A 21,605-nucleotide genomic window follows, 5' to 3' on the forward strand; every position below is an offset into this window, starting at 1 on the left:
CTGTGACGCCGCCACACCAATACACTTAGACTGGAAGAGAAGCCATGGAGCATACACTGTTTACAAACAAGTAGTAGTAGTCCGCCCATTGTTGTTGTTGTTATGACGCGTCTAGCAGTGGCGGCTGAGGTTAAAGGCTAGAGAGGCGGGGCTAATACGTCATCGTTTCGGAAAAAATCAGTTTTCGCCATCCAGACGACTCCGGGCAATCCGGTGTTTTGAGATTTTCCCACTCTGGGACCCGTTTCCAAAAAACCAGAAAAACGCCATATCCGTCTGGACGCAAGGCCGATACGATAAAGTATTTATCCGGATTCGAAAAAAACGTATTCGTGTGGACGGGCCCTTATATACTTCTCAGATGGACACAGCGACACACACATCTGTGGGCAATGTAAAAGGGTCAACAGGCGTCATCAGACCTGGTTTCATGAGGCTGCTCGGCTTTGGTCAACAATGGTTTCTGTTAAAAATGGGGATAAAATTTAATGTTTAACAGCATTAAACAGACTACCCTACTAGTTTTTAAAAAGCAAGCGAACAGAAAGAACTGGAATGGAACTTGAATAGGTACTTATGTAAATTAATAGTCACCATTAACAGACACAACCAGAAACCAACTTGTGTGTGCTGTTTCATAAAAATGGGTCAAATGTGGGTTGAACATGTCAATCAACCCATGTATTTCCTCCATGAAAGAGGTATTGGTGACCTCACTGTATTTGTACAGTTGCTAAACAAAGCCTTTTCACATGTCTCTCTTTACTTTTACAGGGTTGCCAGATCCTTTTGCCAAAGTGGTGGTGGATGGCTCAGGACAATGCCACTCTACAGATACTGTGAGAAATACGCTGGACCCAAAGTGGAATCAACATTATGATTTGTAAGTCAATAGGAGCACTGAAACAGTGTGACATGTTGCTATATGCCGTTTAGGCTTCATTGAATTAGGAAACGTGTGTGTGTGTGTGTGTGTGTGTGTGTGTGTGTGTGTGTGTGTGTGTGTGTGTGTGTGTGTGTGTGTGTGTGTGTGTGTGTGTGTGTGTGTGTGTGTGTCCGTACAGACTGCATTGTTTTCACAGAAATGCTACATACTGGTTCTAGTATGTGTCTGTGTTGAACTGCTATGACAAGTGTTTCAGGAATGTAGATTGAGTCGACTCTTTACTGTGTGCAGAAACACCCATCTATAAAGCTTTTGAGCTGTTGTCTACAAAAATCTTGTAGAGTGAGATTTTACACATTCCATATCTCAGGCCTCACCAACACCTATGCAGATGAAATTTTTTTTTGGGTGGAAACACAACTTTTACAGATATGAAGTTCCTTCTTTCTCAAATACCAGATTCTTCCTATTTTGGGTATTGGAAGTACTCCTGAACAATGTCCTCTGTGAATTAGAGTTTGCCTAAATTTTTCTGGCTTGCTCACTTTCTCTGAGCCAAATATGGCTTTACATAGGCCAACACACATTTAGAGTGCTAATTTATTTTAGTAATCTCTTTCAAGGTAAGCCACATATCAGCCTTTGTGAACTTTCTTCTTGAAAGCTTCTTTTCCTATCAAGGAAGCTCTCTTGTCAGGCTCAGAAATGTAAATGCAAATCATTGGTATTTCAAACTAAATCTATGAATAATGCAATGGTCAAAGAAACTGAAAGATGCAGAAGGGAAAAGCTTTCTGCGTGGTAATTATTGTGCTCATTGGTCTCAGAAGATATGGACTACAAAGACAAAGACTAGAATGGGAACAGCATTCCACTCCACACTTGAACCGGTGGCAGGAGGGGTGTTTTTATTGGGGCCGTGTGCTGTGAGGTGTACTGTGTTGAAAGGGTGCACTCGAGAATTACAAAAGAGAGAGGTATAATAGTAAACAATAAAATATGAATGACAATGGACATCTTTGGGTTTTGGTTTGTTTGTCAGACAAAACAAGACATTTGGAGATGCCTTAGAATCTGGGAGCTTGTGATGGACATTATTCACAATTTTCTGACATTTTATAAACCAAACAATTAATCTGTTTTTCAATAGAATAACAGGTAGGTAAATTAATAATGAAATTAATTGTTATTTGTCACCTTAATTGTGATTAAACCTAGTTGTGGAAGAAGAACGTGTATGTTTCTGAATCATTTAAATGTCCATGCACATGTGAATATATTTGTGCCTTCATCATTTCCCTATAACAACAAATACATCCTACCTTTCTGGCCACACTTTCATTTTCAAACACACACCTGTTTGCAATGCTCCTTGAGCTGTGTCAACCTCAGATCCACTCAGAGGAGTGCGTTTCCCGCCAGTGACCCCTGGCCTCTTCCTCTGGTTCAGGAAATGGCTAACATGCCACAGAAAGCAGATGGGAGTGTGGGCTTGGCAGATTACCGTCTCGCCACACCCCAATCTCCAGCTTTAGGAGATGGGGTCTTTACCCACCCAGTGATCCCACCAGGGAGCTTGGTGCCCTATAATGCGTATCACGCATACCCTGCAATAATTATATACCTTTTAACTAAAGTTGGGGCTCTCTGATACATGTCGGTGTTCTGTGTCCTAAATTATAGGCCGAGCCAACTTTTTGAAAGTGTTGAAAGTTCACGAACTCACAATAGTATGTAGGTCTGGCTTTGGCAAGTTGCCTCCTCATGCTTGGCCTCCAATTTCCAGCCTTTTCAGTATAACTCTTGACATTGCTTTGGTTACAGGGTCAGATTCGCTTTCTGCTTTCTCCTTCCTCTACATGTTGTGCTGTGCATACCATGTCACCTCATGAGAGTCTGTTACCTTACCAACCTTAATGCATACTGCCTGAGAAAGATTTGGTTTGTCTACAGTCATTGAATATATCAGTGGCACAAGCATTGCTACAGTTACATTTACTCCCCCTATGCATTGCCGGTAGTTGGTAAGTTGACTCTCTTCATCACAACCTACGTATCACAAGTTGTGGAGGTCTGTATGTCACATATAGCCACCTACAGTGTAATTAGAAAGTGAGTAACTCCAGATATTGAATGGTAGTGTTTCAATATGGGGAGAGTATTCTCTGCTCCATTCCTGTCTGCAGGGAGCCTTACATATCTACATTGCACCCAGAACGTATTATACTTTATAAGTGATGGTACTGCTTAAATATTAGCAATTTTCCATTATGAGAGACAGTGAAAGTCTGTGGAAGTGAAATGGGGTGATAGCAAACCGGTTTGAGGGAATTGAGGAAAAATGCTTTGGCATTAACTCAATTTACATAAATCAGATCAAGGTACCTGATATGGACAAGTCTGATTTATTTTTGTCTTTATAGATGTTATCAACTGAAGGCTGTCCAACAGTAATATGAAATATATCCAATCTGGAAAGAAGTTGTGTTTTTGATTTCACAATTTAATGTACGTTCCCTGGCAAGAAAAAGTTTGGGAAGTCTTGCAGGTCTGGATTTAGTATGTCCCTGAAAGCTAATCTGGATTTGCCCCAAGAAAATTTTTTTCCCCTCCACTGCTGCTGTCTGTAGGATTAGGAGTGATTATCCTTATTTTTGTTGTTGCCGTAACCACCTAAAGGGTGTGTGTGTGTGTGTGTGTGTGTGTGTGTGTGTGTGTGTGTGTGTGTGTGTGTGTGTGTGTGTGTGTGTGTGTGTGTGTGTGTGTGTGTGTGTGTGTGTGTGTGTGTGTGTGTGTGTGTGTGTGTGTGTCAATTGCTGTGTCTCTAACTATGTTGTCTGTGTGCTTGACCACCAGCGTTTAGTAGTTAATCATATCGGAGTTTCCTGTTCTTGTTTGTAAAGTGGATTTAGTGGTAGTTTATTTAAATTGAATAAATTAATAACCAAGCCCCTTATGTTTTGAAATAATTAACATGTTAGCACAGAGATGCAAATACTGCAGTTTATTTACCTTTTAGCAGTTCAGTCCAACCACATCCATGTAAATTTGTGGTTGGTAGCTGTCCTGTTATAATTACCTCAGTAGCTACAATCTTATGGACACAGGGTTTCCTAACACTGTTTTTTGTTATGAGTGAGCAAATAACATTTTGTTCTACCTGTTCTCTTATCCTCAGACATTTAGTCATTGTCTCATCAGCTATTTCAGTTCTCTTTTTTTTCTGTTTCAAATGCATCACATCGGCCTGTTAATCTCACAACCACACTGTGAAGGGAAGAGCACAAGATTAAATTTAGAACATGATGATGTCCTCAGAGAGACGTTTTGAATTGCACCACAGCAACCAATCGCAGGGGACTAAATAGTAACATAACAGTACAAGCTCTAGTGCATCTGTTGATCAGAACATTGCCCTAATGCTTTGATCAAAAAAATAGATCAAATATAAGAAAAAAAACATTTGGCTGTTCTTTTTCATTTTATCTTTGAGCAAAAAATCATTCAAGTTGTCCTAACTAGTGCAGTATATTCTGTACAAACCCTCATATTATAATATGACAGAAGCCTTTTACAAGATGGAGAGTTTGGAGCAGCTTACATACAGTGGTTTCTAGTCTGCAAGTATCCACTTCTTGGCACACAAGCTTTTAATTAACTCACCTTTATTGAAGAAGGAAATCGAAACTTTAATTGCACAAAACTTTGTGTTTTTCCTTTGATTTGTCATCCAATAGTGTTAAATGGCTAGAATGAGATCATAATCATCCACATGTGCAACAAAGCACCGGCCTGGACACCTCTGCATCTGGTAAGAGAGAAAAAAAAAGTGCCAAGATTGCTACTGCATCCTCATCAGATAGTAAATACAGACTGAATCACTTACTTAAAAAGATCCAGAACCCACACAGGTTGTAATTTGATTTCAGTGCAACAATTTTCCATACCAAACTTATACGTTTTGATTTGTTTAGTAGGGAAACCCCACTCCTCGCTTGTGATACACAGCATAATGTCGAGCTTGGCATCAGTGCTGCTAGCTAGGCTGTAATTACATGTGTATGTGAGCGTGTATGTGAGTGTGTCCGTGATTGTGCATTTGAATTTTGTGTGTTTACTGTGGGAGCTGTCTGGGTCTCAGACAGTGGTTGAGCACATCATGAGGACTTCCTCTGTTCTTCAACCACGACTAGACTGACTTCAGCTGCACTAAATCTGCACCAACACGCAAGCACATACACACAAGTTACTTTAAAATCAGCTAATCGGTCTCATTACACAGTCTGAAAGTCTACACCACAAACATGGTGTGCATTGTTCTCTTGCTGTCAGGGAGAAGTAGTTGAAAGAGATGCAAAATGGAAGTTTCAGTTCGTTTTTAATCGGTGTATTTATCAGTGTTTTGGAAAATGATGTGTCGTAACTTATGATTTCATTGAACTTCCATCTTTCAAACACTGTGGTTGATGAAAACCTACTCTGTTCTTTGAGCCTCCTGCAACAAGCATGCACAATGTCTCATTGGACCCTTTGGAATTCTATACATATTGTCAGGATAACAAACTACTCCTATTTTCTGTCTTATTGACCTGTTTTATTTCGCTCCCTGTCAGATACATTGGTAAGGCAGACTCAATCACCATCAGTGTATGGAACCACAAGAAGATCCACAAAAAACAGGGTGCAGGTTTCCTGGGCTGTGTCCGCCTCCTGTCCAACGCCATCAACAGAATCAAGGACACTGGCTGTAAGTACCTGCTTGTGTTTGTGTGTGCATACTCTGTAGGGTTGGGTATCAGTTGGGTTTTATCCGATACCGGTGCCTACTCGGTATTTTTTAAACGGTTCCGGTGCTTAAACGGTTCTCGAACCGGTACTTAAAAAAACGAAACCACACACACTTTGTCAAAAAAACAATACCCTTTTATTTCCAGGGCCACATAGCACGCAATATTATGAGTTTCATATTAAGCAGAAAGTCAGCGGACACTGAGTGGACATAGCACACGTTGTCACTCACGCTGTTGAATGGCAACGGTGTTTGCTAGCCTACTTGACATGCATGATTTGCGGTTGGCATTAAATTACTAGACTTACCTGAAGAGGAAAGGCTGCTGTCATCATCATCATCTGTGATGTCCACCACCACACTGGCAGGGCTGGGAGTCTCTTCAATTTGTCCTGCGAGGCCGACACTGGCTGCGGCTGCTGAAGTGCTTGGCCTTGCGTCACGTAGGTTATCAAACATGGTGCATTGTTCGGCTTTAAATAAACTCCATGTGTTGCCAGATGTTTCATCAAATTCGACGTGTTACCTCCCTTGCATGCAATTGTTTTATGGCGTCTGTTGCATGTCGCAGAGTCTGCATCCTTAGACGTGAAATGCAGCCAAACCTTGGAGCGTTTTGCCTTCGGCATCTTCATTGATCCTCTCACTATCAGTTCTGATCAACAAGTGTGCTGAGTAGCGGCACTGACGTCACACAAGTTGACACCGGAACACCAGGGGGCGGTAAAAAAAAAAAAAGTCAGGCGCCGAAATGTTCGTTCTTATTCGGTCTGGTTACTACCGTTTACGTCGGAACCGGTGCCCTATTTGGTACCGCGTTTCGGTACCCAACCCTAATACTCTGTCTTTGAACGGTCACTGAAAAAAGGTCACTGATGTCTGGTCTCTTCATGCTCCCTCTGGATGCTTACCACGGCCTTTACCCTAAGGTGTCAGCTGGTGTGTTAGTGAAAGGTGATGGTGAGGCTCCATGGGAAATACAGAATGAATAAATGAATAACTAACAGCAGTTGGGTGAGCCATGCTAACCTCTATTCACACATGTATGCACACACATCCTGCAGTCAGCACACACATAGTCAGACAGACCAGACCTAGTGTCTCCACCAACAGTGGAACTCCATGTCCGGGAACCTTTCCTGTGCCCCTGTTTAATCTGGATGCACCAGTTTAATAGCTAGCTAGCCTGCTGCTACATGTGTATCTCTTTCAGCAGTGCCGCTGTCCCATTCCCAGCTTTCCGTCTCCTGCTGCTTCAGTGCCAGCCATTCATTGCCATAAGATTTATGGGCACAATACACAGGCAACTCCTTTAGGCCACACATATCAGAAATATTGCCTGCTGGAGACATCTGGCACCTGGGACTACATCAGTTGCATCAATTCATTTTACAACAGTGGGACTTTCTGTCAAGGAAGCAAATAGCTTTTATCCTTGGACGCAATACTCCTGTTGATATTCTTATTGTCACTATTTGGTACAAAAAGAGGAAGAATTATGCTGTTTTGGCATAGTTTTGTGATAATCCTCAGTTGACTAGAAACTTGATCCCGGGCGAATGTGGTTTCACGGACACACACATTCTAAATTGGTGAGTTTCCCATCTGCATGTCTTCAGGCTGCTGCCCCTGTGTTGCCCTTTTATTTCCAACTGATCTTATTTTCTCAGTGCAGTCCACATGGCCACATGCTTGTTAACTCTGTCTGCCTTGTTGGCATAACCAGTCAATTGATACTGACACATATACAGTTAACTGTAGTAAATACTGTAAAATTAAAATTCCTTCCACTCATTCTCCTCCTCTCTTTCAATCCATCTTTGTGATCTGTCTTAAACACGACAGTCATGTGCCAGAACCACCTCACTGAATTACATTTTTCTCCCCATTTTTTTAATGTATCTGGCATTTTCTTTATTTCCATTCATCCATTCTACACAGTCACACCCCACAACCACTTAAAGAGTTGTTTGTCTGAATATAATTGGATGCTTTTTTATCCAAGCTGCATAGTTTGATACTTCCATGAATGCAAGTAGTTGTAATTTGGTTGGCCCAGATGTAACAGCCTCTTACGCCAACTCCAAACTGTCAAGCTAAATACTTCACATAAGAGTTCAGAATACGTTCCAGCAACCTTTGTTTGCTCCTAAATGGCACTTTTGGCTCATAAAGTTCACTCCCTAATCCACCAAAAACCACAACAGCGTCAGTGTTGCCACAAAAGGGACCTTGGCGACCATGGAAGCTTGCAGCCATACTTTTACTCCACTGTGTGCTAACGGACTTGCCCTTAGTTTTACCCACATCTTCCAGAAACAGACAGTATAGGCTCCAGTTAGGCTCCAGACCAGCCACTTACTGTATAGCCAACATGGCAGAAATTATACTTTATCACAGCCACAGGAAGTGGACAGGGAGACATGAGCTATGACAAGACACCAGTGCTCAGATTATCCTTTTGTCCTTGTCCTATGTGCTGCAGACACATGAACAGTGCCCAGTCCCTGGTCTGGCCAGGATGCACACACGTACACAAAAAAGACTTTACTGGAATTGTCTTGGATCCTAGAAATCATATTCTTTCACATAGCTCACTTTGTCATCCAACGCAAGTACACACTCACACAAAACACACACACTTGCAACCCAAAAGGGGATCTGGGATGATTGTGTAGTTTACTAGAAGTCTGTCTGGCTCAACACTGAGCACCACTTCCTGTGGCGTCACAGACACAAACCTCTAAGCCCTCTGACCCACTTCTGAACCTACAAACTCACTAACACACACCACCAGTTTTTCAGAATGATTTGACTGACTACACGTTAGTCAGCTACGTTTGAACCTCTTAATTTGTGTGTAGTATTTATAGTGTTGTAACAGCTTATATTTACTGATACAGTTTTTACATAATGCATACCAACATATCACACACACACACACACACACACACACACACACACACACACACACACACACGGAGATGTGATACGATGTAAATAAGCTAAACACAACAACAACACACACATTTACATGCAGTTTGTTCATTGTAGCGCACAATTTTCCTAGCTCTTAGGAATTGAATGGTGTGGTGAGGGGTTGTGGTTAAAGGTCTGTAAATGTTCTGTCTCTCTGTTTCCCTCTTCTCTTATTTAAGAGAAAAATCTGCTTACTATTCCAGCCATGTAAGGCTTAGACCATCACTGTTTAGTCTAGACACGTATCCGGAACAGATGCACACGTAGAGACACACACACCCACACACACTGGAAACAAGCCATAGGGTTGTTTAGATCTGCTTAGTCTATACATACAAACAGACACGCAATTTTATGTGCATGCAAAATCATACAGGCAAACCAAAGACATGACAAATCCAGTCATGACTTTGGTTTTAGTATTAGCACATGGAGAACTAGGGCATCTCTTTATCTCCCCCTCTCTCACTCACTCTGCCTCTTCTGCATATTTCCCTTCCTGTCCCTCTGCCCCCTCTCCTACACTAACACTCTTATGTCTGATTATGTTTTAGGTTTTCATATTTAAGTAAGCCAAAGTCGCTGCAGGACTTTTACCCTGCAGTCAAATACAAGTTGCATTGTAAACGGGAACCAACTGATATCATTCTTGTGCTGATCAGCTGGACTGGTCATGCACAAGTCTCCCAGTGGAATTTAGTGTGTGTGTGTGTGTGTGTGTGTGTGTGTGTGTGTGTGTGTGTGTGTCAGAGAGAAAAGGGTGAGTGGGGAGAGACTGCTAAATGTATCTGTGTCTGGATCTTGTTCAGAGTCTTCCTGGGTTGTGTTTCTGTGCTGTCTGTGTCCGGCAGTGCTATCCTCTGCTGAACCTACAATGAGTTCTTATTTATCCAGAAACAACAAGACTGCTCACATATTTTATGTCCCAAGATTTGTGATTTTTTTTTGTCTCCAAATTTGTATCTTTTTCACACAAAATTATTATATCACAGTTGTGATTAGGGTTGGGTATCGGTTGGGTTTTATCCGATACCGGTGCCTACTCAGTTCGGTGCTTAAACGGTTCTCGAAGCGGTACTTAAAAAAACGAAACCACACACACTTTGTCAAAAATACCCTTTTATTTCCAGGGCCAAATTGAACACAATATTAAGTTAACAACGTAGCACACGTTGTCACTCACGCTGTTGAATGGCAACGGTGTTTACTAGCCTACTTGACATGCATGATTTGCGGTTGGCATTAAATTACTAGACTTACCTGAAGAGGAAAGGCTGCTGTCATCATCATCATCATCATCATCTGTGATGTCCACCACCACACTGGCAGGGCTGGGAGTCTCTTCAATTTGTCCGGCGAGGCCGACACTGGCTGCGGCTGCTGAAGTGCTTGGCCTTGCGTCACGTAGGTTATCAAACACGGTGCATTGTTCGGCTTTAAATAAACTCCGTGTGTCGCCGGATGTTTGATCAAATTCGACGTGTTACCTCCCTTGCATGCAATTGTTTTATGGCATCTGTTGCATGTCGCAGAGTCTGCATCCTTGAAATACGTGAAATGCAGCCACACCTTGGAGCGTTTTGCCTTCGGCATCTTCATTGATCCTCTCACTATCAGTTCTGATCAACAAGTGTGCTGAGTAGCGGCACTGACGTCACACAAGTTGACACCGGAACACCAGGGGGCGGTAAAAAAAAAAAAAGTCAGGCGCCGAAATGTTCGTTCTTATTCGGTCTGGTTACTACCGTTTACGTCGGAACCGGTGCCCTATTGGTACCGCGTTTCGGTACCCAACCCTAGTTGTGATAGTCTACTTCAGTATGTCATGTTTAATCATGCATCTGGAAAAAAGGCCTTGTGTAGATTTTAAAGAACATTGAATTGGTGCATTTTCAATAATATATAATTTATCTCAGCTTGACAATATTACACAAAATAATGGTTCCAAAAGTACTGGTCATCTTTGTCCTTTGTTATGGCACTGCTTGATTTTTGGAACTGTTCAACCTCCTTGAACAACGTGCAGCAGTGTTAAATCAATTTGATAGATAAATAATCACTTCAAAACACAAAACTCTGTAGCATAGCCCTATAGTATGCAACAGAAGTCTGTTTATCATTACACTCAGACACCTCGTTCCTGAAAACTGAAAGGTTTGGCTCAAAACTACTGTGTGATTGTCACAACAGAGGATAAAAATGATTACGCTGGCATCTGATAAGCCTTCAAACTCATGGATATAATACTCAATCTGGCCTTCCTGGATAGTGTTTCATCGTCTCACTGAGGCAACATGCCCACACACCAATGCAGCGTCCTGCAGTTCTGTTTTTCACCCATGTTACTCAGCGTAAAATACAACAAGATGCACATCGCCTCAGTACCAGGATATGTTCATGGTTGTAAATGGGGGCAGAATCAAAGTGTCTTGTTTCGTTTTCTTGCAGATCAGAGACTGGATCTGAATAAGCTGGGCCCCAATGACAATGATACTGTGAGAGGACAAATAGTCGGTAAGAAACACAAACACATACACACAGAATGTCAGTTGCATAGTCTATCTCACAATAGAAAAAGATCATTCTGTAAGATATATCTAGTTGCATGTTAGTCTGGCTCTGTTTACATATTTCTTAAGCTCTTGTCTACATTCAGTGTGCCAAAAAGTTGAAGTGGGCACTTGGTGAAATCCCAGGGCTTTTGTCCACTGTACATTTACTGTCTGAAAACACTGAACCAGTTAACAACTGGGTGACATTGCTACATCTTGCAGTTTTCTTGATAAATATAAATGGATGGTTCAGTTATTTTGCAAATTCAACCTCAATTAACTACCATTAATCATTCTGATACCAAACATTATTCAATATTTAAAAATTAAGAGACTGACACTTGAACTGAGTCCTGCTAGAGACAATTCTGGATTTCTGGATGTCTCAGTGCACTGTAATATTTAAACACTAGACAACACAAATTGACCCAGACTGTATCCTCTGTCTCAATGCTCTGACTCAGATTATTACCTAACCACTGAACCACAGAGTGGAAGATTTTTTCTTTCTGGCTTAGTAATACAAAAGCAGAGGAATATTTTTATTTTTTGTTACCTACCAATACAGTCTTCTATGTTTTTTTTCTTATTTTTCTTTGTATTAATGTCAGAGGAGAAAGGGTAATATGAAGAATATAAAAAGAATATAAAGAAGACAAAAAATTATAAAAAGCATTACTGGAGCTGGAATACACATAATAAGATAAAGTAAGATAAGATATTCCTTTATTGATCCCCCTTAGGAGGGGGATATATTTCATGCCACAGGTACTTTATACAAAATGATGAATAGATTAACATTACTCATTATTTGAGCCGCACTGTATGGATAGGAAAATGTAATTGATCCATGGTCTACCCTGTCTTTGTTAACTGTGTAGTAAGTCTTCAGTCCAGAGATCGCATTGGGACAGGAGGGCCGGTGGTGGATTGCAGTCGCCTGTTTGACAATGACTTACCAGATGGGTTAGTATTATCACAGGTTTTCTATTTTGATAGAACTCCTTCATTATATCAGTGAAGTAATCTTTAATTTGTAGGTGTTTGTGTGTCTGTGTATATTTGAAAAGTGAGGTATATTTAACATTTGTAAACCGTTTATGTGAATATTACTATCCTCCCTTTGAGATTTTGTCTGGTTTGTAAAGAGAGAATATCAACCTTTTTCATTAACTATTTTAATTTTTTCCTGTGCAATTTGTGATGTGTGTGGTGTTTTTTAAAGATACATTTAAAAGGGTTGGTTTTTTTTGTTATTTATATAATAAAGGATACAATGTTTGATAGTGACATGAGCATGTTTGTATATGTGTCAGAAGTGGACAACAGTGTTTAAATGTATGATGCTCTTTTCTCATTGGTTTGTCTTAATCTGTCATGAAACAGCTGGGAGGAGAGGAGGACAGCTTCTGGAAGGATACAGTACCTGAACCACATCACACGTACCACGCAATGGGAGAGACCTACCAGGTACATCTGCACACATACTGCACTTACCATTTTGACGTGGGGGGTCTATTTAAGTGGTTTCCCCACTTTTCTCTTCAAAACTTCCACTCAGCACCTTTCACAACACAACAATATAAATGTATCAATAATGAGTGAACTGCTGTGAATTTCTTTAGCTTCCCCCCCACCAAAACTCACTGACTCACTCACTTACGCACACACACACACACACACAAATAAACTAGCCAGCTAGTCGGTCAGCTAGATTTTACTTGGCCCCTGTTCCTGTAGGAACAACTGTCGCCTTCCTACTTGGCCCATATCAGTGGAGCCATTGGGGGAGTAAGCAAACAAATAGTACCACCCCCGTCCACCGCCTTATCCAATCTTACTACTCTAGTGGCCCCCAGGCATAGTAGAAGAACAAGGGAGGATGGACAGGAAATGACGACGAAAAGGTTAAGTGGTAGGGCATTGAGCGAGTCAGAAATGGTGTTGTTGAGGAGGAAGAAATGACAGTTAAGAGAGGAAGTGATGATTAAGGAATATTATATATAGTTTGGTCTTCCCCTCCATTGTGTGTCTTTAATATCCAACAGCAAGTGTAGCAAACTGAAAGAATCAATCATTTTTTTGCCTTATTTATGATCTCATACAAGTATGTTATGTAATATTCTTAGTATAACTAAGTACAAAAAGGCTGTTCTTGTAAAATTGTCGGTAGACGTTTTTGGTACTCTCGCAATTTTTCACTGGCCCTTGCTCATTACTATTGACAAATGTAATAAATGTAATGTGGTCCATGGGCTAGTCATGAGAGAACACTTAGTAGATGTGGAAAAATGGCTCAAAGACTGGAAAGAAGAGTGGTCTAACATGACGGACGGACCAGGGAAAATGGAGTGAGAGGTAGGACATAAGTGAGGGGGCAGAAAAAGGAAATTGAAGGAAGGAAGGAAGGAAGGAAGAGTGTGTGGAGAGGGGAGGTGGTGGGTTGTGGGTTGTGGGTTGACAGACAAGGTCCAAGGTATTAGATATCTGAGGCGTCTGTAACTCCGGACAGCCAGACAGTGGTCCGACCTACTACACACACATTTTCGCACACACACATACAGATCCAGAAAGTGTTGGTAAGCCAGCCTGTCTCTGTTTGTGTCTGCTTATCACATATCTGTGTGTTGGTCCTTCTGTTAAGTAGCACTCAAACATACATAAGATTTGACTGTAGGACGTATTGTTTGCTTTTATGCAATCCATAATCCCTCATTTCTCTTTAATCTTAACCAAAACCATGAAGCACATTTTTCTTCTTGCAGACTGATGACACAAGCTGTTTTCCAATAATTATACTTCTGTGTATGTCTAGACATCATAAGAGGAAATAAACCGGCTACACCTATGACTTAACCCATAGCACTCCTATAACACATTACACCCTCTTCACAGGAAAACATGGTGCACAGTCGCATACATTCACCAAAACTGAAAGTCGACCCCTTATCACAGACTCATTTAACACACGCTACCATGCGTGTAACTCTTAGGAATGAATACAAACACTTTATTCATCCAGTTCACAGCAGGAAAGTTTGTATTGCTTTGCCAGAATGCTCTTTAAAAAGTGTTATTTCTGATTTGTTGAATAAAATGTTTATCTGTATCACATATAAATATATATTTTGGAATTATGACTATATGAACGGAGATGAAAACAGAATGAAACTGATAGCCTGCATATACACAACATGCACACTCTCTGCTCTTTCCCAGGCCAGCGTCAGAGTACTCTAGCCCATCAGGGCGTCCGCTGAGCTGCGTGGTGGACGAGAACACGCCAGTGATGACACCTGTCAACGGGGCTGAAGCCAGCGGCCCGCCGGGCGAACAGCGAGTCCAGGAGAGGCGGGTTCGATCGCAGCGGCATCGTAACTACATGAGTCGAACACACCTCCATACACCACCTGATCTGCCTGAGGGTTATGGTGAGAGACACAGCAGCGACACACACACACACAAACACACATTCTTCACTACCCGATTACCATTTAAAATAAAAAAAGTAATGAGATCTCATTAACCTCTTGCATTTTATCTATCTTCCACATTTTGAGCAGTGAGGACACCGTGGTAAAAAAATCAGTGTTTATGATGAACACCAAATATGTGTGTTAAGCACAGTAGAATTGGACTGTCTAACGTTAAGGTCACAACACTGCGAGCTGTCCCCCAAACACTGGGAGGAAGAATAAAGTGGGGTGAACAACTTTCTTCTTCTTTAGTCCTTTGTTTTCTTTCCATTTTTAGTTATTAACACAAACTTAGTTTCTATCTTGTTTTGGTCTGTAACATTTAAGGACGCAGTCCGCGACAAATTGAACATTGTGTGAACTCTGCTGATCCATTTCAAAACAATGAGGTCACCTGAAAATGTATTTACCTGACTGACCCCTGTGATGTTTTCAACAAATACTGGTTACATTTGACAGAGCTCAGCCTTGTCACTAGTGTTTTATTTGATTAATTCTTGCATAGATTTCCCATGCATTACCAGTGTAGTTGACATGTTATTATAAGACACAGTCTTAGCAACTGTAGTGCAAAGGTTCCTCCTGCTGTTGGTCAAAGAGTCTAGTCAGGGAATGGTTTACATCTTATTTGTAGCCTGGAGGCAGTGATACACTAAACATTTGTTCTTTTAATGATGATAATAAAGTTTAAATACCCTTTATATTCTCTTTTCTTCTCTCTCTCTCCGTCTGTCTGTTTCTCTCCTCTGTACAGGGGCTCTTACTCACTCTTTCTCTTCTAACTCTCCCTCCTCCCCGTCTCCCTCCTTCCCACAACACCACATCATGACAACTGCAATCAACACTTGCTGTGTGTTAATATTCCGTCTCTCCTCTCCTCTCCTGTTTGCAAACACTTCCCAGTGTTGGAATGTTTTGGCTTTGCAGGCTGATATTCCCACCGCAAATTCAAGGGGGAAAGCAGGATATTCATAGCTCGGCGTTTAGCTCAGAGAGGGCACTTTAGGTTACTGGCTAGTTTTTATGTCTGTAATTATTAAGCTGACCTATCAAACACATTGGGAAAATAATGCAGAAGCTACACAAGTACATTTTCCAACATCTGAATCTTTGTTTTTTTGTACCCCACAATACCCACAGAGTCTGTAAAATAAATTATTATTTTAAGTGTGGTGTTGTATGCCAGCAATCTAGAATGGTATTGTTGGATGTGAGCCCCCTTTGAAATGTCCTGCTGTGTCCACTGAGGCTGGCCAAGGTCGGACAAAGTGAGTCACTGATGCCCAACAGCTAGTGAGCTTTCTTCCTCAGCTGAACCCTCTGAACCAGTGGCTGGGTGTGGTGAGAGAGCGTGAGAGAGAATAAGAGAGAGAGGGAGTGTGTGAGGGGGGAAAAAGAGGGAGAGGCGGGTAGGAAATGAGTTGTGCCAGTAGGAAGTTTTGGAGTGGGGGGGGTTTGATGGATTAGCGGGTGAATATACACACAACCATGCAGCACACACACTTTGTGCCAACATTCACACACTCACTCTCCATTCATCCATGAGCTGGATGGAACCAACAAGCCAGTGTTAAACCATTGTCTTTGGATGTCTTTTTGGTGTCCTTGGTTCCCTTATTTGTTTACATTATAGTATAATAGTGGGTTTGGAGAGAGTGACAGCAGACTTTCATACCTTTTAACCTTTAAGAGAAAACAAGGCAACTAGGATGCATTGCAACTCTGTGCAAGGAAAAACACTCATGGAAGTCTTTGATAAATTTCCCTCACATTTTATTTTCCACATTCTCTTGGGATAGGCCTACTGAAGGCTGGAGAGGAACTAATTGATTACATTGGCGCGTACCTTAAGAAACTCCTGTCCCTGCAGTTTGCCTGTCACATCAATTATAAACAGACTTCCCCTTTCTCCAAAATACACAATCTCACTATGCATGCTTGTACCCACCAGGACTAGACTACAGAACAGTCCCAGCAACAGTTCCAAGCTTGTTTCAGTGGTGTTTTTGCCTTTTCGAAATATTAATTCCAGTCAAATTTCTCTCTGTTTTAGAGCAAAGAACCACTCAGCAGGGTCAGGTCTACTTCCTCCACACACAGACTGGAGTCAGCACCTGGCATGACCCCCGGGTGCCCAGGTAACTCATTTGTGTTCATATTTGTCTATATTTATTGTATATATATTATTATATTTAAAGTTACATACTGCAGCTTTAATATGTTTCTTTGGATAAGTGTGATTAAGAGCTATTAATACGAGCATAATTTCCTCAATGCTACGTTGACACATGACACACACATGATAAATGCACTGCAGTGCTAACGGCCTGTATTGTTTTAATCCTAATATAAAACCTGACAAATATTCCCACAACTGACAGGACCAAACTTGACTAGGCTGGATCAGACCTAATTTCTCACTTAATTGCTTAGGGCTGTGTTCAAAAACATTCTTATTAGTCAAATTTCAGGCTGAAGTCGGGGTCAGCCAAACTAATGACCCCGACTCCAATGTGGACTTGGAAGAACATTTTTGGACAGATGTTGAGTTGAACACGCTACAGGCCAGTGGTTCTGCATTCAATCAAACCGTTTCACTAACTCTCAATAGCCCTCGTTAATTCACCAGAGATTGCAGGCAGTGCTATTGCGTTACATTTTTGGGCCATGTCTCAGTGTTGCTCCTGCTCAGTGATGAAGCACATGCATTTAACATCCAACTCACAGCAGCAACCTCTGGGTTTGGTCATTTTGGACAGAGCTGCTAAAATGACCCAGTATGTTGTGATGAAACCATGTGCTTAGTCCCTGAATGGTGTGTCCTCACTTCACACAAGGACAAAGTACACGCACAAGTTCTCCTTAGGCTACGGCATTGTCCCACATCAGCGCTTAGGTTTCTACTGATGGGGATGTCAGTGAACGGGAGAGAAGAATCAAGAAATTAGAGCAAGTACTTCGTCAGAAGAATAACAGCAATTTTAATGTTGTCGATGCTCTTGGATCTGATGTCAACCAAGATTTCAACACCAGTGTTATTGTTACATTTGTTATCAAAAGGATAACATTTATTGGGGCACACGGTAGCTCACTTGGTAGAGCGTAGGTTCGATTCCAACCTGCGGCCCTTTGCTGTGTTTCGTCTGCCATCTCTTTCTTCCCTCTTTCTTCTCCCATCAAATGAAGTATAAAAATGCCCAAAAAGATCTTTAAAAAAACCTTAATTTACAGTTATTTACATTATTCTTTAAGAAGAAAACATTTCTTCAACAGGTCCATCAGAAACCAGTTAGTTATATCGTGGTGCATCATAATCCTGAAGTAATAACTCTAAGTGTGATGACTAATGCTGTTTGTTCAGCAAGCCTGTTTGTTTTATGCAGTATGTACAGTATGTTTATATTATATTTATATTTATGGTTTAATTTAGTATAATTTTTGCTGATGGCTTCTATTTTTTGGTCAGGGACCTAAGCAATGTGAACTGTGAGGAGCTGGGCCCACTGCCACCAGGCTGGGAGATCCGAAACACAGCCACCGGCCGCGTCTACTTTGTTGACCACAACAATCGAACAACACAGTTCACAGACCCGCGACTATCTGCTAACCTGCATCTAGTACTCAAGTAAGTGTATCAGTCAATGAGGGGCTGAGCATCAATGTGGACAGTATATTTAAGGGCATTACATTGGCTGGGGTTTAGATTTGTGTTACCATGGACATAGAACATTAAATAACACAACTATTCCAAAACAGAAATGCTCAGATATGTTACTGCATGTAAATCTGTATATTTACTGCTGCTTTGTATTGATAAAAGTCCTCCATACCCTGAGTACTTTAACTAGTGGCACTGAACTGGACACTATATAAAGAAGCACAACAAATCATCGGATGCTTCAAACCAGTTTCAGACTGTCACTTAGTAGTGTTCATGTATATATTATGCCCATATGGTCTGTCTTTCATTATTAATAATTGATATAGCACAGTTCATGCATAAGATGTAACAAAAAGTGTTAAACATAGAAGCAAATAATCATGACATCTGTGATAAAACAATAAGAAAAGGGGAAATTAAATCTAATTGAATTAAAACCGCAGGATAAGACGGGATAAAAACACTTTAAGAGAAAATGGTAAGAAGCTGTTTCTGAAGATTTAGTTTGAAGGTGCCAACAGTGTTTGTGCCCCTAAGACCTTCAGACAGACTGTTCCAGAGTTTAGGAGCATAATTGGCAAAGGCTGACTCTCTGTGCCTTTTTTAGTTCTGACTTCAGGAACAGTCAAGAGGTTTGTGTCAAAGGATCTAAGGGATCTAGCCGGCACATATGTCTTAACCTGTAACTGTCGCTCTAGGTTTAGTTTCAGAACCACTCTCTCATCTGTTAGTGTTTTCTGCTGAGGGCTGTTAGCAGGATTGTTTTTAGTGTTTTTAAAAGTAGCTTCAGACTCACACTATCCATCCTGGAAATGAACATGATGACTCCTGTCTGGGGATGCTGAAATAACCTGAAGAGAAGGAAAAGCTGTTTAGGAATCTGTGATACACACTACAGTCATGAATTCACTGCCAATGAATATGTCTGCTGTAAGATGATCACTGATGGCTGTCTTAGCTTCATTCATCTCACCTTATGTTTTTTTTCCCCTCTTCTTTCCCCCATCCTCTGCCTGTCTCATGTCTCTGTCAATGGTCTTTTCCCATCTCTCTCTCTCTCTCTCTCTCTCTCTTTTTTTTAATCTACCTTAATACTGGTTTTCTGTCCTTTCACTCGTCTCCTTTGTATTGCTTTTGTTTCCCCCCTTGTCCTGTCCGTCCTGTCTCACTGTTCTTTTTTTAATCCTGTCCCCTGTTGTTTTCGATGTTCCAATCCTCTTCTCTGTCATTCACCTTGTCTTTTATGCCCTTTTCTCCTTCTTTGTCTTTCTCTGTCTTTTCTCTCCTCCCGTTTTCTCCACCAGCCCAAGTCCAAATGGATCCCGTGTGGCCATGGACAGCCAAAACACTAACCTCAGGTAACCCACATACACACAGACACACACACACACACACACACACACACACACATTTGTACAGACATTCATGCGTGTTCACATACTTGTATGCAGACAATAAACTGCATCTGCATACACACACTTGCACATGGTCTATGGTATGTGAAGAATGTAGTCGGCACACACAGGTTGACAGACATTTTCATACACTCACCCCAGCTGTCTGCATAAAGCAGTTTCAGCAGCCCGTCACTCAAAGCTTTTAACACACATATACACACACACACACACACACACACACACACACCCCGTTACACTATCATGAGAGAAAATGCTGACTGTAATACTTTTCACAGGGGAATGTCCAGTCTGTGTGTATTTATGTATATACGTGCATAACCTTCATCAGGGTTGACTTTCATGTGGATGTCATTCAAGTTCAACACACACACACACACACACACAGGCTGGCTGGCTGTCCGTCCGTATCAGGGTCTGTCAGTCCATCTTTCAATGTGTTTGTGCTGTCTGTCAGCAGTCTGCCTCCACTGAAGATCGGATCGTAGGCAGCTAAGCCAGCTCGGGAAAATAATACTAAACATGTGTTAGCACAGCAGCTGTTAGCTGAGCACCAGTTCTCACCTCTTCGCCAAACACACATGGGCTGGATACTTTAGCAGTGTCTTAGCTCTTCAACTGAGTAATTTATAAATAAATAAATAATTAAACTGACAAAAAAAATGATATTGATACGATAAACATAATTATAGGATTGTTCTTTAAGTATTTTGGCTGTTGAGGAGCTCCGTGTACTTTCCATCGGCCAGTGTGTGAGGCAGGAATCATTACAACAAGAGAAACAGAGAGAGATTTTCACCCTTTGCTTTTTTAGTACAAAGTCTTAGTCAAAACCTCTTTCAATAACAGCGGCTGGCACGATAGACATGTTTGGGAAATCAACATCTGGTCATTTGGTCAAATAGTATCCATATGTGTCAGAACAGCCTCTGGTTGTGAGTTGAAGCTCAGCTATGTTATCCAGTCAGCATCATTAACTGCTTGTCTGACTCCTTATTAGGAGAGATTTGAGGGAGTCCAGACAAAGTTTTAGAGCTTTGAAAAGGTCAAAATTAACAAGCTCTAATTTCTAACGTGGCTTTCCGTGATACATGCTGATTAATGAAAACAAAATTCAAACACCCTCTACGTACAGTTCGTGTCACAGCAGATTTTTATTCTGGCTTTAAGACTATCCACCAAGTCAACTGTTTTTCACAGAGCACAAAAGTAGAACTTGACTTTGGCTCGAGAAATCATTTTGTTAATTATTTTATCTTAAAGGTCCAGTGTGTAACATTTAGGAGGATCTATTGGCAGAAATGGAATATAATATTCATGGTTATGTTTTCATTAGTGTATAATCACCTGAATATAGGACGTGCTTTGTTTTGGTTACATTAGAATGAGCCGTTCATATCTGATGTTTTTACAGAGGCCACGGGTCGCCTTCCATGGATTCGCCATGTTGACCCGCCATGTTTGTACAGTTGCCCAGAACAGACAAACCAAACGTTGGCTGTAGATGAGGCCTTTCACGAGTTTTGCGGCCACTGTACACTTTACTGCCCATTCTCACTCCCAGGTCGTAAATTACTGACACGAGCAGTGTTCAGTTGGTTGCAATTTGCAATTTCACTGCTGGATGCCACTAAATCACACACACTGGTCCTTTAGGAAGTTCAAAACATATAATAGCCTGATTGTAATTGGGTAAATGAGGTCAAACTGAAATAGCATCTGTTGAACTAACATCAGTGTATTTGACTGATGTCCTTGTTTTTAACACATAACCAAAAAGTGGCCTAAACACTTCCTATTAGATATGAAATCAGGTAGAGAAAGACTTAGTGGATAGATTAGTGTAA

The 21,605-nt window shown here is 41.2% G+C and overlaps 1 protein-coding gene across 1 annotated transcript in view; it reads left to right on the plus strand.

The window, feature by feature from the left end:
- The window catches only part of LOC127354270 (E3 ubiquitin-protein ligase SMURF2), a 64,685-nt gene that overhangs the window by 28,486 nt on the left and 14,594 nt on the right, over nucleotides 1–21,605 (plus strand). The window contains exons 3-11 of the mRNA XM_051384071.1: nucleotides 775–883; nucleotides 5,500–5,633; nucleotides 11,103–11,168; nucleotides 12,088–12,172; nucleotides 12,593–12,676; nucleotides 14,426–14,637; nucleotides 16,736–16,820; nucleotides 18,149–18,307; nucleotides 19,648–19,701. Of these exons, the coding sequence (XP_051240031.1) occupies nucleotides 775–883; nucleotides 5,500–5,633; nucleotides 11,103–11,168; nucleotides 12,088–12,172; nucleotides 12,593–12,676; nucleotides 14,426–14,637; nucleotides 16,736–16,820; nucleotides 18,149–18,307; nucleotides 19,648–19,701 (988 nt within the window). The remainder of the gene's footprint in view (nucleotides 1–774; nucleotides 884–5,499; nucleotides 5,634–11,102; nucleotides 11,169–12,087; nucleotides 12,173–12,592; nucleotides 12,677–14,425; nucleotides 14,638–16,735; nucleotides 16,821–18,148; nucleotides 18,308–19,647; nucleotides 19,702–21,605) is intronic.

The sequence above is a fragment of the Dicentrarchus labrax genome, unplaced genomic scaffold, assembly GCF_905237075.1.
Source record: "Dicentrarchus labrax unplaced genomic scaffold, dlabrax2021, whole genome shotgun sequence".
In the NCBI taxonomy this organism is placed as follows: Eukaryota; Metazoa; Chordata; class Actinopteri; family Moronidae; genus Dicentrarchus; species Dicentrarchus labrax.